Raw genomic sequence first — 16,039 nt, 5'->3', positions numbered from 1 at the left:
TTTTGATTTTTTCGCATTTTACCATTTTGTTGACTTAACGTTTTTGGCACCAAAACCCACTTTAAAGTTTTTGGGGTAAGTTTTCAGAAAGCTAGTAAGTCCAAAATTAGACAGACAGACATAACTTTATTTAGCCATAGATAATATATATATTAGCTAGTATCCTGCAGCCATTGCTGCTTTGCCTTGGTTTCTCACTTCATTTTCCTCATTAAAGTCTCCTCTTTATTATAATATAAAAAGTTTTACAGATTATATTTAGAATTAATGTACTCCAGGATTGGGGTTGAGTGCTGTTAATGCCTGATATATGTGATGTTATATATCCTTTGATGATGTTTCATCAATAGAATGCTCAGGCAGTTTACAGAATACAGTGATGAAAAAATTGTAAAAAGCAGCCTATAGCAACCTTTGTGTATTTTAGATTAAATTTGTCTGATATTTATCAATGGGGAATGTGTATCGAGTCGAGCATGATGAAGTTAAGTCAGTTGATGAGATCAAATTACCAGAGATGATGAAGTTAAGTCAGTTGAAGAGATCAAATTACCAGAGATGATTTTAATTGCTTATATTCAGTTTTAGAAATGATTATTGTAAGATATCGATGTAAACAGCAAATTTTGGTAATTTGGCTTAAATATGAAATAATTTCAGTTGGGAATAGGGCCCATTAACGGCCCCCAAAAGCCCCCAGAAAAAGCTCTGAATATACAGGGCAAGTTCAATCATCAACTATTCACTTAAGTCAGACTTCCATCTAATATAATGTGATTATAACATATGAACAAAAACATATCACTACTATGTTTCCAAATGGTGATACCCATGTGCAAGTGAGGTCTATATCTAGTTAACGTTGATGTGGTCGGACCAAAGTAAATCGGTGGTTGTGAGCCGACTAGACATGACGTGTAGGACGGTGTAACCAAAGTGAGTTGGCTTTATCTATACATAGACCCTAGTCAATATAGTGTTTCCAATCAAATCTGCACTCACAGAATGTTGATGACTATACTGAACAGTCTGGTTCATCTAAGTGTTTGAAGTGATCATGATTTATCTTTCTTGATCAAGCATCTAATATACCATGACTTGAGTTGATGGCATTTTTAGCCCACCATCATCAGATGGTGGGCTATTCAAATCGCCCTGCGTCCGTGGTCCGTGGTCCGTCCGTCCCTCCGTCCCTCCGTCCGTCCCTCCGTAAACAATTCTTGTTATCGCTAATCCTCAGAAAGTACTGAAGGGATCTTTCTCAAATTTCATATGTAGGTTCCCCTTGGTGCCTAGTTATGCATATTCCATTTTGGGACCGATCAGAAAACAACATGGACGACAGGCAGCCATCTTGGATTTTGACCATTGAAGTTTGTTATCGCTATTTCTGAGAAAGTACTGAAGGGATCTTTCTCAAATTTCATATGTAGGTTCCTCTTGGTGCCTTGTTATGCATATAGCATTTTGGGACCGATTGGAAAACAAGATGGCTGTCAGGCAGCCATCTTGGATTTTGACAATTGAAGTTTGTTATCGCTATTTCTGAGAAAGTAATGAAGGGATCGTTCTCAAATTTCATAAGTAGGTTCCCCTTGGTGCCTAGTAATGCATATAGCATTTTGGGACTGATCGGAAAACAACATGGCCGACAGGCAGCCATCTTGGATTTTGACCATTGAAGTTTGTTATCGCTATTTCTGAGAAAGTACTGAAGGGATCGTTCTCAAATTTCATATGTAGGTTCCCCTTGGTGCTTAGTTATGCATATTGCATTTTGAAACCAATCAGAAAACAACATGGCCGACAGGCAGCCATCTTGGATTTTGACCATTGAAGTTTGTTATCGCTTTTTCTGAGAAAGTACTGAAGGGATCTTTCTCAAATTTCATATGTAGGTTCCTCTTGGTGCCTTGTTATGCATATAGCATTTTGGGACCGATTGGAAAACAAGATGGCTGCCTGACAGCCATCTTGGATTTTGACAATTGAAGTTTGTTATCGCTATTTCTGAGAAAGTAATGAAGGGATCGTTCTCAAATTTCATAAGTAGGTTCCCCTTGGTGCCTAGTAATGCATATAGCATTTTGGGACTGATCGGAAAACAACATGGCCGACAGGCAGCCATCTTGGATTTTGACCATTGAAGTTTGTTATCGCTATTTCTGAGAAAGTACTGAAGGGATCGTTCTCAAATTTCATAAGTAGGTTCCCCTTGGTGCTTAGTTATGCATATTGCATTTTGAAACCAATCAGAAAACAACATGGCCGACAGGCAGCCATCTTGGATTTTGACCATTGAAACTGGTTATTGCTATTTCTAAGAAACTAATGAAGGGAGCTTCCTGAAATTTCATATGTAGGTTCCCCCAGGTGCCTAGTTATGCATATTGTATTTTGAGACCAATCGGAAAACAACATGGCCGATAGGCAGCCATCTTGGATTTTGACAATTGAAGTTTGTTATCGCTATTTCTCAGAAAGTACTGAAGGAATCTTTCTCAAATTCCATATATAGGTTCCCCTTGGTGCCTTAATCTTAAATTTTATATATAGGTTTCCCTTGTTTGAAAAGTACTAGAGGTTTCTTCTGAATGTACACAGATTAGTAAGACTTAGAAGAAGAGAAAAGTAGAGAAAAGATCAATCTGACATGGAACCTATGAAGAACATTCAATGGTGGGCGCCAAGATCCCTCTGGGATCTCTTGTTATAATTAGTCTTTTGAGGCATTTAAAACAAAAGGAACCAAAGTTATTTTCAGGATTCCATTCAAACTATACAGGAAGACATATATACTCCCCAGTTTATCTGAAATGAACTACTTTTAAAAAATATACCAAGTGCAAACCCTGAATGTACTTCAACAGATCGAGGGTATATATCATTAATGTGCCTTGACTGTTTTTAAATGCTACTGATGAAATGATAAAACAAGGTGACTTAAAATTGATAGGTAATTATACATTCATTTTTTCTGGTAGCATATGCAGCACTTAATTATAATTAGTTCATGAAATTTTCAAATGACTTTGTGACATCATTTTCAAATGACTTTGTGACATCATTTTCAATCGAAAAATACTGTACGTGGTATCAGAAATATCTTAACTCCCAAAAACTTCTTAAGAAATTTAAAATAATTCCAGAAAATTTTAAAGAAAATTTGAATCAATATTAATCTCTAAAAAAAAGAAATGTCCTTGTCTGAATTTTTTTTATTCTGCATATATCATATATAACATCTTGGAAATATGGGAGGATTTTCTGATTCCTCAATAATATGGTTACAATTTGATTAAAGATCACATCTTGATCTGCACTTCCACTCCATATACAGGGATTTTCCTACAATAGAAACAGGGTCCATTAAAAGGACCCATTCTCCTAAAAAAATCTGAAAATAGCACTGAAAAATTCCCAATTTTGAAGTCACTTTTGAATGATTAAGTATACATCTATATTAAGGTAATTTTTAAAAATAAAAAACAGCAACAGATAACAAAATTAGATAAAAAATAATTTAAATGCAGATATTCATCAAAGAAAAACTGAAATTTGTATCAATTTCACTATTTTTTGTTTTTCCCAATGTCACATTTTGTTGCATAGAAATTCCCAATTCATTGGACCATGGACCCAGTTGGAAAATTGTAGGAAACTTTCCGAAAATCCCTGATATATTTTACAATAAACGACACTCGTCTACGTCATGTAGTGGAGTGGAGTTTATAAAACGGGAGCGCAGATCATGATATGGTTTTAATCACATTGGCATAGTTATAAAATGCTTTTCATGACATGAATATGCTAGAACAATTTTGAGAGCAGGAAGCGCCATACTTTATTTAAAGCCTATATATGATTATAACTATTGTTTTTACAGATTGGTTCAAGGCTGTCCAGGGTTTGATGTCATGTGCCGTCGCCAGCTCAATGTTGTCCCTTTTGATTGGTTTGTTCTCCCTCTGTTGGACTTGTAAAGGTTGTAATCCTCATCAGGCCACCGGCGCCTTCGCTAACCTCACCTGTAAGTATTTCACCTGCCATAATGACTCACCTGGTCATCATAATGTAAGTTACTCACCTGTAAATAGCAATTGTATTAACTTTTTATGAATCATACACTCGGTCTTTGAAATAATATGACTGCCTGAGTATGCAACAGTTACTCTTGAACATTGCTCCCTAGTGGAGTCAGGGTAAAGAGATGGTGTATCTAGTAGGATACAACAATTACCCTTGGACATATTGCTCCCTAGTACTAGTGGTGTCATGGTAAAGAGTTGGTGCATCTATATATAGTAGGATACAACAATTACCCATGGACATTACTCCCTAGTGGTGTCATGGTAAAGAGTTGGTGTATCTTGAAGGATACAACAATTACCCTTGGACATTGCTCCCTAGTGGTGTCATGGTAAAGAGTTGGTGTATCTATATATAGTAGGATACAACAATTACCCATGGACATTACTCCCTAGTGGTGTCATGGTAAAGAGTTGGTGTATCTTGAAGGATACAACAATTACCCTTGGACATTGCTCCCTAGTGGTGTCATGGTAAAGAGTTGGTGTATCTATATATAGTAGGATACAACAATTACCCATGGACATTACTCCCTAGTGGAGTCAGGGTAAAGAGATGGTGTATCTAGTAGGATACAACAATTACCCTTGGACATTGTTCCCTAGTGGTGTCATGGTAAAAAGTTGGTGTATCTAGTAGGATACAACAATTACCCATGGACATTACTCCCTAGTGGTGTCATGGTAAAAAGTTGGTGTATCTAGTAGGATACAACAATTACCCTTGGACATTGCTCCCTAGTGGTGTCATGGTAAAAAGTTGGTGTATCTAGTAGGATACAACAATTACCTTTGGACATTGCTCCCTAGTGGTGTCATGGTAAAGAGTCCTAGTGGTGTCATGGTAAAGAGTTGGTGCATCTAGTAGGATACAACAATTACCCTCGGACATTGCTCCCTAGTGGAGTCATGGTAAAGAATTGGTGTATCTTGAAGGATACAACAGTTACCCATGGACATTGCTCCCTAGTGGTGTCATGGTAAAGAGTTTGTATAAGTAGAAGGATACAACAATTACCCATGGACATTGCTCCCTAGTGGTGTCATGGTAAAGTTGGTGTATCTATATAGTAGTATGTATATTCAAATAGCTGTCTCTGTGTTATCTGAATGTGCCGAGGATGTTCAAAGAAACAAAATCTAAGTTCACAACTTTACATCTGTCTTTGAAATGTTTATTTTTGCTTGATAATGATCATTTTAAACTGAAGGGAGATAACTCTAACACAGCTATATAATTGTGTTCTTTCAAACTGCAGATAATTTATAGATTTCATTTTGACAAACTAATGCATGTATCTAAATTCAAACACCTTATTCTTAGTGGTCTTTCCGGTACCCTATTGAAGATTTTTAAACTGTAAAAAGTGTAGATATATTATGTGTAGAAAATTGAGGTGAAAACATGGAAGTTTTCTGATATATATAATGTAGGTATGAAGGTATTTATCTCTGAAATTGATCATATACAATGTAGGTATGAAGGTATTTATTTCTGAAATTGATCATATATATATGTAGGTATGAAGGTATATTATTCCTGAAATTAATCATATATATAGGTATGAAGGTATTTATTCCTGAAATTGATCATATATATAGGTATGAGGGTATATATTCCTGAAATTGATCATATATAATGTAGGTATATATGGAGGTATATATTCCTGAAATTGACCCTGATTTTCAATTAAATTTAACCTGTCATATCTTACCTGCAGTCCTGTTGCTGGCTGTCGCTGTGTGCGTGTTCGGAACCAAAGCTTACCTGGACAAACAGGCCATCGTGATGGAGTCCCAGACCACTAGTACGGAGATGCTTTTGTTCGGCTGGAGTTTCTGGGTCGCTGTAGGAGCCACAGGGATGGCACTAATATCTAGCATACTGTACTTTTGTGTAGGACGAAGTGACTACGTGTATTGATGCTAATAACAAAAGATCCTTACGTTGGACTAATTTTGTTGGTCCAATTTTCACCACCGTTCTTTGTACAGGACTTTTGCCAAAATACTTACTTTTTTTTTCCTTTTAATGAAATATTTTTGTTTGTTTTTTCGAACAGGTTAGCTAATTACAATCACATGTAAAAATAATTGACACAAATTGCACTTTCAGTCATTTGCATGAGTTTTATATTATGAAATATCAAAATTTGACTTAAAAACAAAGTGCAGTTTTCACTGCTACATTGGTAATTGATAAATTGATTGTCTTGGGTTTTTTTTTAACTCGTTCAAATTTGACGATTTTGTTTTGTATCATGACTGAATTTTGATTGGTGTTAATTTTTTTTGTCATATTATATTACTTTTATTAACAAAAATAATCCTAAAGATTGTAAAGTAATCCTTTCATGACAGTATGACAATTTTAGGGAAGAAAAATGCCGATTACAAAGAAAGTACCGTTTGACTTTCATTGCCAGTCATCAAATTAAAATGGTCATTAGTTACAATATGCTACATGTAGCATTTGTACCTACAGATAGCGTTTGTAGCTACAGGTAACATTTGTAATTAAAGGTAGCATTTGTATCTACAGGTAGCATTTGTAGCTACAGGTAGCATTTGTATATAGACTTTCTTTTCTATGTGTACAGTATATCAAATTTGTTTGAAACATAATTTTTGATACATTTGTATTTTTTCAATACAGATGATGGTCCTTTCTTACCTCTTTGTAATTTCTGCTTTGATACTGAGACTAAAATATACCTATTGTTGACAATTTTTTTTATCCAAGTTGTGATTTACAAGGGTTGTGTGAGAAGGTAACCCTGATGCCTGAAGCTAAAAATACAAAATTAAGTGTCTTCCTGGTTTTAACAAGGCAGCATCAGAGTTACTTCCCTTTCATTCAGACAAAAATCTTTTCATATTTAGGGAGGTATTTGAATGTTTCTAAACAAAGTTTATATTTATCCATTGTATATATTTTGTATATATTTATAAAAAGTGATGATATCTTTATAGTTCCAGTAAAAATATATATTTGCATATTAACAATTTATTGCTACAAGAACAATGGAAATCAACCAAGCCAATTGTACCTTTCATAAAAAAAATTAAGATTTTTTTACATCAATTTTCAGCATTATCAGTGAAATTTACCAAATTTATATGATGTCAGTTATATGTCATATTTGTTTTAGAATCGTGTGCAGAACTGGAGTATTTTTGTCATAAGCTATGAGAATTATTTTGAATGTTGTTAAGAATATTTTTTTTCGTGATAATTGAAAATATTTTTTTTTTTAATTTTTATGTAAACCTGTCTTCAAGATATTGAAGTGTTTGGCTTGGTTGGTCACCTAGCGGGATCGTGCACAGAGCGAGTTCCAGCCAGGGGAGATAACTCTCCCTTGATTTGTATATAGATATGTATGTATAATTATCTAGTCATTCATTCCTCGTGTGATTTGACAGCGGAGGTTGTAATGTGCTGTGGCTCCATCATGTCGACAGAAAATTTTACTGGACATTTATACCATTGTCATAACAATGCCTGGTAAAAAAAAGGAAAAGAAAAAAAGACTAAAAAAGTCATTGTATCGAGTCCCTTATATTTACCTCGTACACATTTTTGCTGAAATTATATTTGAATTTTTCCTGATATGGAGGTTCATATACAGGTTGCTGTGTGATATGGAATTTATTTAATGAGTTCAATAATCTGAGGCATTTGACTTATAAAATAATGAACAAGTTGAGTAAATTACATATTATACAGCCAGGAGTGTAAGGTTCTGTTTATCATATAACTTACATTTTTGAGAAAGTAAATAAAAACTATCAATTTTTTTTTTTTATAAGAAAAGATGAATTTTGATTCGGTTGATAGGTTTTTCTCTACAGAGAAGTCATGTAACATCACAGATTCATTGTGATGTCATAAAGTACTTGTGACACCACAGATTCATTGTGATGTCATAAAGTACTTGTGACATCACAGATTCATTGTGATGTCATAAAGTACTTGTGACACCACAGATTCATTGTGATGTCATAAAGTACTTGTGACACCACAGATTCATTGTGATGTCATAAAGTACTTGTGACACCACAGATTCATTGTGATGTCATAAAGTACTTGTGACACCACAGATTCATTGTGATGTCATAAAGTACTTGTGACACCACAGATTCATTGTGATGTCATAAAGTACTTGTGACACCACAGATTCATTGTGATGTCATAAAGTACTTGTGACACCACAGATTCATTGTGATGTCATAAAGTACTTGTGACACCACAGATTCATTGTGATGTCATAAAGTACTTGTGACACCACAGATTCATTGTGATGTCATAAAGTACTTGTGACACCACAGATTCATTGTGATGTCATAAAGTACTTGTGACACCACAGATTCATTGTGATGTCATAAAGTACTTGTGACATCACAAAAAGTGTCACACATATGATATTTATGACATGGCCCTATGAGATGGTAGAATGGGTCAGTTATGTGATTAAGCTTCTTAATTAATTTATTAAGGGGAAGTAATTCATTGACTTTTATCTTCCATGATGAGAACTCAATGCAAGGATAGCATACTGGAAGACTGAAGTGACCTTTTAACACAATATATAGATACCTATAACCCTGTACCTTCTCTCTCATCATAAAAACTCCATTGAAAAAAAACAAAAAAACCCAGAACCAATCAATCTTTTAAAAATTTGTTAAAGTCTTCTTAAAAATGATTTTTGCAAGAATAAATTTTAAACAAAACGAGGAGAATTTCAGTGTCAGTATATGCCCATTCAAATCCAACTTGCCCCAAACAATTAGTTTGTTAATAATCAGAATATTAGTAGATTATTTGCGAGCATTGACAATAGTCGTACAGTATACCTTGTTATTGACAGTGGTGTAAATGTGATTGGATTGTAAATGTCGAGTGCTCTGGGTCGGGTACGAAGTATATTTGTCTCATTTCATTATTTTTTCTCTCTTCTAGTCACAGTTTTATTTCCTTAAAGAGTTATCCCCCTTTCCAAATTTTAATTAAATTTCTGAATTATAAAAAAGCCTGTCTGTCCATGATATGAAAGGAGATGAGGCCAAGGGTTACAGAAAATTTTACGAATTTCATGCAAAACAGAGCACATATTTATAGTGTATTGGAATTCGTGAAATTTGGTCAGGACATGAGGGGGAAAAAAAATCAATATTTTTGAAAACAATATTATAAAAGTGATATTTCACATAACAATTTGATGAAATTTACATTTCGTTTTCCTTTGATGTATCATAATTTTGAAAAACCAAGGGCAGATAACTCATTGGGGAAATATTTTTCAACTGTTAGAGTGCACAAGTGTATAATAAGATGTATGTATCAACCACTTGATTTCAGGAATTATGTAACTTATTCAAGGGTATTCTAAATATATTTCTTATAAGAAAGGATTTAGTTTGAAAATTACATGTATCAAAATACCATTGGTGTTTTTCAGGTGAAATGTTATCGTAAATTATCAAAATCTTTAATATTTTTATGATCTTAAAATTCATATGATTAATTTTTTTCAGTAATCTGACTTTACGAATCATTTCATTTATCTTTGATTTTGACAAAAATGTCATGATTTTCACAAGGCTATCATTGTTTTTTTTTGCTTTTGCTTGTTTCAAAATGCATTTTTCATATAGTGTTGTGTATCTGGTTTAGTGAATCTTTTGTATGTATGCTTCATTAATGATTATTTCAGAATTCAATATTAATTATATTTTTTGTAATGGTGGTAGAATCATGTGACTATGTCCTTTGATATTTTGATATGGCTATTCATTGCCTGTAATAAGTTTATCCTTGTGAAAAATTCCTTTTAAAACTCCACATGATAATTGGTTAATTAGTGTCCATGGGTATTTTTCACAGAAATTAATATGAATTCTGATTTTCGAAATTTTGATCGTGACTTGGTGATTGATGAATTAATTAACAATGTGCCGTAGAGTTGCGTGTAAAAACATTTTGCCAATCGCTTGTTTCAATTGTTCGTCTCCGTGCCATATTTCCCCTGATGTGGTTTTTATGAAATTTTGTAAAAACTCATCCCATGGGTTTGCAGATTCTCTTACCGAATTTCATACTTGATCGGTCTCGATTCAGACACCGATATGTATAAGGTTGCAGATTTTCTTACCGAATTCATACCTGGCTGGCTCCGATATTCATTATAGGGGCTAGTCCTCTGTTATTAGATTGCCTAAGACTTTTACAATGCTATCCGATAGTAGGCTTGTGTTTGTATGAGTTTAGCACTTGCATGTTCAATGTATTGGTATTACTATTTTGCTGATTATAATTTTTTCGCCATTTGTCAAATTTGATTGTCATGGTGTTAATGTTACAAACTGTTGTGATTCATTTATCTTCTCAATAATATTTGAAATAATTTTCAAATTTTAATAATGAAAACGACATTCATAATCAAAATAATCAGAATTATTAGACAAATTGACAAACATTTTCCTCTCACCGATCGTTGTTTATCACTGTCAGAAGGATGTTTTTTCAGCTACTTTTAGATTTAATAATATTTTCATAGATTTTTTTTTTTTGGTATTTATGTTGTAGTTGAAGATGTTTTTTATAAAGTTACATTGCTAACTTAGCCACACAGCATTATATATCATCAGTAATTAATCTCTTAATTAGATTGTTGTTAATGAGGTAGAATAGAATAAATTTGGCTTGAAGTGTGATGATTTATATTTTCTCTAAAAATATCAGGAAATAATTTCAAATTCAATGGACATCAAATAAAATCAAATTTTAGCTTTAAAATCCGCAGAACATTTGAGATATTTTCTTAAAACTTACCATTATGTATAAGATTATACTGATATTTAGAAAATACAATTATGTATATAGAAAACAATATTTTTTATTACTTTTGGTTTAATTAATGCTTTGATAAATAGTTTTGAATGATCAATCATTAAAATATTTGAGGCAATAAATTATTATTTAAAAAACTTTATGAAAAGAGTTCTAATGCTAGAACTTTTCTTCAAAGCTAGTGTTTAACTCCTTATATACATTTTTTTTCGGGTTAAAATGTCATCGTTGCATTGATAGATTTACATTGATATTGTTTCTGAACAAATATTTAAATGACTTTATTTTTGTGGTTGTGCATGTGCAATATTCTCACGTATTTATGATATTAACTTACAAAGATATACTGAGTTACGTTCTTGCGAAAAGGTGTAACGGTTTTTGTAAAAATAAGAAAGGAGATGTTGGCAAGTGATTTATATTACTGTTCACGCTGTTTGTGAATGTAAACTTAACCTACTTAGTTTATAAAAATGTAGGCCAGTGATTTCCTACCGCTTAAGGACCCCCTTCTCAAATTTGCTTGAATTAAAGGAGATCAAAGAAAATATTTCTCAAATATATTCATATTAGAGTATGTATGCATATGTGTTGAAAAAAACCATTAACAGAGGTAAATTATATCTCTCAACTATAAAAAAAAATCTCAGTTGGAAAGACACTTAAAAATGTTCAATCCCAGCTGTGAGATAGGGATTTTATAAAGCAAAATAGCTATTGAATAGCTGAATTCCTTAGTTTGAGGAATTTCGAAAAATGATGACGGCATATGTTTTGTATGAGAAATGGTTTCACTGTGTATATAGTTCAGACAGTGATGTTTTATCAAAATTACATAATGTACTATAATTAGCTTCATGTAATCGATCATTATCACATCAGGTTCATAATTTTTTTTTCTATTATCTGGTCATTAGATATGGAAAGATTAAAAAAGATTGTCAGTAGCTATCTTAATTTTCTGTAATACAAATAAGGGAATGAACTACTTTTAGATTTATCATTTATGAAATGTTGAATTTACAACTGAACAAGTCTTTAAAATCGAATTTAGATTTAGATTGAAGAGAAAAATATATGCAAAAAAAACCCATTTAGGATAATTATGGAATATTTGTTTATATGTATGCTCATGTTATATTTAAGTCAAATGTTATATTTAAGTGATTTTTAATGACATCAATTAATTTTTGATTGCGTTAGAGGAGTCAGAATTTCATTGCTTTGATATGCATATCATTAAATTATACATATATAATTATAAAATTCACCACCGCACATATCACACATGCTTTCGTATAAACATTGGTGCAATTCATTTATAATACTAACATTTAAAATCTGGTGTTTCTACTTATGTAATTGTTTTGACACCTTTGATGCTTGGAACTAGGAGAATCTGTTACTAAATACGATTTTATTCATCATGGAATTACTAATATGAGGAATTTCAGCAAAATAATAGGAACTTCATGAATTCGTTCCAAAATTTTAGCAATAAAATATTTTTGAATGCTATTTTCTTTAATAAACTATCATTTAAATCTTTTTGATAATACCATAGATATATTTTTAGCAGAATTCATCTCAAGTATGCTCTATTTATTACAAGTTCTTAATATGTTTGGAGCCTTTTTGAACCAACGATCATGAGTTTCGTCCATTGTAGGCCACCATTGGCAGCTCTAATGCAAAAAGATCCAACAAAGGATAATACAACCGAGCCGGTCAATGATTCATATTGATGGTTTTGTATACAACAGCTCGATAGCGTGTAAACTGATATAAACATGGATTGTATAGTTTTGTAGACTTTGTAATAAAGGTTTCTTGGTAGAAGGCGGGGTTGTGTAATTTTGTTTCCAATGTTTCCTGACCTTTCATCCTATGTCAGGTGATCATTTTGTCCAAAGTGTCGAACCACTTTGTATGTATCCTTGATACGTCACCTCGACACCCCACCTGCTCATAATCTGGCCAACAGAAGAAGCTAACGGATACCGGACGGATAGCCCGAGTCTCCTCTGACCCTGACACCATGTCTGGTGTAAGGCCAGAGCGCACTACTATATGAAAACGTGGACTTTTTGTGCAATTATAATTAAATGGGGTCTGACATAACACCTACCTTACATATATGGATAAATGAGATACCCATTTACCCCAAAACACCCATTTAGTCCCATCTAAGTGTTTTATTCCATCAGTAGAGGCGCTCGCTTTACGCTAGTCATGCTATGTGGTCTTTTCGGTTCATTGCGTCACATGCAAAATGGCGGGTCAACAGTAATTTTTGACTTACGAAAAGCGAGAGTCTATACTGACAGAAGAAAACACCTAGATAGGACTAAATGGGTATTCTGGGGTAAATAAATATCTCATACATCCATATCTGTAAGGTTAGTGTTATGTCACAACCGATTTTATTTTATTTCCACCATTAGCGACACCAAACGGTGTCGTAGAATTCCACGTTGTCATATAGTAGTGCGCTCTTGCCCTGCACCAGAAATGGTGTCAGGGCCAGAGGAAACTCGGGCTATCACCAGTGATGCTGTGGACATCATACAGTTGTTTTGACATTTGGGACACGTTCAATGATGTTAGGGACATCATGCAGCTGTTTTGTCCTTTGGGACACGTTCAATGATGTTAGTGACATGATACAGCTGTTTCGTCCTATGGAACACGTTCAATGATGTTAGTGACATCTTACAGCTGTTTCGTCCTATGGAACATGTTCAATGATGTTAGTGACATCATACAGCTGTTTCGTCCTATGGAACACGTTCAATGATGTTAGTGACATCATACAGCTGTTTCGTCCTTTGTGACACGTTCAATGATGTTAGTGACATCATACAGCTGTTTCGTCCTATGGAACACGTTCAATGATGTTAGTGACATCATACAGCTGTTTCGTCCTTTGTGACACGTTCAATGATGTTAGTGACATCATACAGCTGTTTCGATCTTCTTGGACTCGTTCAATGATGTTAGTGACATCATACAGCTGTTTCGACCTTCAGGTACTCGTTCAATGATGTTAGTGACATCATACAGCTGTTTTGATCTTCTTGGACTCGTTCAATGATGTTAGTGACATCATACAGCTGTTTCGTCCTTAGGGACACGTTCATTGATGTCAGGACATCTACAGCTGTTTCGACCTTCAGATACCTGTTCAGTGATTTCAGGGACATCATACAGCTGTTTCAACCTTCAGGGACCTGTTCAGTGATTTCATGGACATCATACAGATGTTTCAACCTTCATCGACCTGTTCGGTGATTTCAGGGACATCATACAGCTGTTTCAACCTTCAGGGACCTGTTCAGTGATTTCATGGACATCATACAGCTGTTGCAACCTTCAGGGATCTGTTCAGTGATTTCGGGGACATCATACAGATGTTTCAACCTTCATCGACCTGTTTAGTGATTTCAGGGACATCATACAGCTGTTTCAACCCTCAGAGACCTGTTCAGTGATTTCAAGGGCATGACTTGTTGATATCTAGGGGATGGAAGAAAACGGATGAAGAGTTGTCAAAATCTGCTGCGATAAATTTCATAAATATTGGATTTAAACGTGATAACCAGGTGAAATATAGTTACATCATCACTATCAAAAAACTGTTTCGTCCTTTTCGGACTCGACTGATGTTAAGGGCGCGCAAAGAGAAGGGAAGCCGGAGAAAGATAAGATCTCGAATTTAGTCACCTCTGACGAATGACCATTGGGCGTCATCATATACAATATGTACGTCCTACATGTAGGACAGAAAAACACCGGGTATTCACAAACAGATTTATCAAACGCATGATAAAATGTGAACTTTGTAACATCCTGGTTTATTCCTAGAAGTGATCGATGATTTCGCTTGTGTGAATGATTATTATCTTTAACATACAAATAAATGATAATCATGATAATTATCAATATGTTGTGGGTGTTACAAAAGGATATACTTATACAGGTAGATCTATGTATGGGTGTCTGTACGACCTTTAATATCCACCTGGACACCTGTCCTCATAATTCACTAAGGGAAACAGAAAGTTGGAAATATATGTTCCGTATGATACAGGTCGGTCACTGGTAACTCTCTATAAAATAAAGAAGCACGAAAAATATTTTGACTGCTACGTTTACTAAGAAACTGATAGTAGAGTTTTACAGATTCAAGGAGAATAAAATGTTATATATGCCAGCTTGCAACTTTTCCTTTTCTGACATATTTGGTAAATTAGCTACAGTATGCACATGTCAACCGATATCAGCCGACTTGTTAAAATTTCAAAAATTGTGGTACAGCCAAAATTCGTTATACTGATCTCAAACATCCTGCTTATCTCGAACGCAATTTTGGGAATAAAAATGTGAAGCAACGAGGTACATCTGTAAATTACTGAATGTAGAATGCTTTGTAATAACTATTATAAAGAGAGAAACAGAGGAGAAACCAAGATCAGTATTACACGTACAATGTACATAATTGTATATGTTCAAGATAACATTACAGAATATTGTGCGACGTACAGCGACCTCTAGCGGACTTCATACGACCTGACCAGTGATACTACATTTGATATGTAAGTGTTATCACTGGATTTTAACAGTATATCTATATTTTACTTACTTCAATGTAACACACATACAGCACAGGAGTCTGCTTCTTGTTGATATTTATAGAAAAATGTTTGCCCCTACTCTTACTACAGTCGGTATTGTAGGAGGAGGGGCTGACATCTTTTATGTAAATACTAACCAGAAGTTAGACGCCTGCGCATACAGTCAAAATAAGGGAAAATACTTCCTGTTCCATCATGTATTCCTCGCTATAGAAGCATTACCACACTGTAAACAAATAAAGAAATACTATAAAATGGATTTAAAACTGCACCGTACACCAGTTATGTCTTTTCATTTTGGTCTGTGATATGTAACAAAGGCAATGATATTTAAAACCAAAAGAGATGTCAAGAAAATCGAAATGTACCTGGACAAATGATAAAATACAAAAGGGGAGTTATATTTATCCAATGTTTGAATGATTTCCATAAATTCGGGAAGAATTGGAAGATGTTTAGTA

General features: G+C 33.9%; 1 protein-coding gene across 1 annotated transcript in view; it reads left to right on the top strand.

The window, feature by feature from the left end:
- The window catches only part of LOC117340267, a 36,897-nt gene extending 24,114 nt beyond the window's left edge, over positions 1-12,783 (top strand). The window contains exons 2-3 of the mRNA XM_033902023.1: positions 3,887-4,030; positions 5,810-12,783. Of these exons, the coding sequence (XP_033757914.1) occupies positions 3,887-4,030; positions 5,810-6,012 (347 nt within the window). The 3' untranslated portion in view covers positions 6,013-12,783. The remainder of the gene's footprint in view (positions 1-3,886; positions 4,031-5,809) is intronic.
- Positions 12,784-16,039: the final 3,256 nt, after the last annotated feature.

Source organism: Pecten maximus, chromosome 13 (assembly GCF_902652985.1).
Source record: "Pecten maximus chromosome 13, xPecMax1.1, whole genome shotgun sequence".
Lineage (NCBI taxonomy): Eukaryota > Metazoa > Mollusca > Bivalvia > Pectinida > Pectinidae > Pecten > Pecten maximus.
This window is presented reverse-complemented; position numbering and strand designations above follow the sequence as displayed.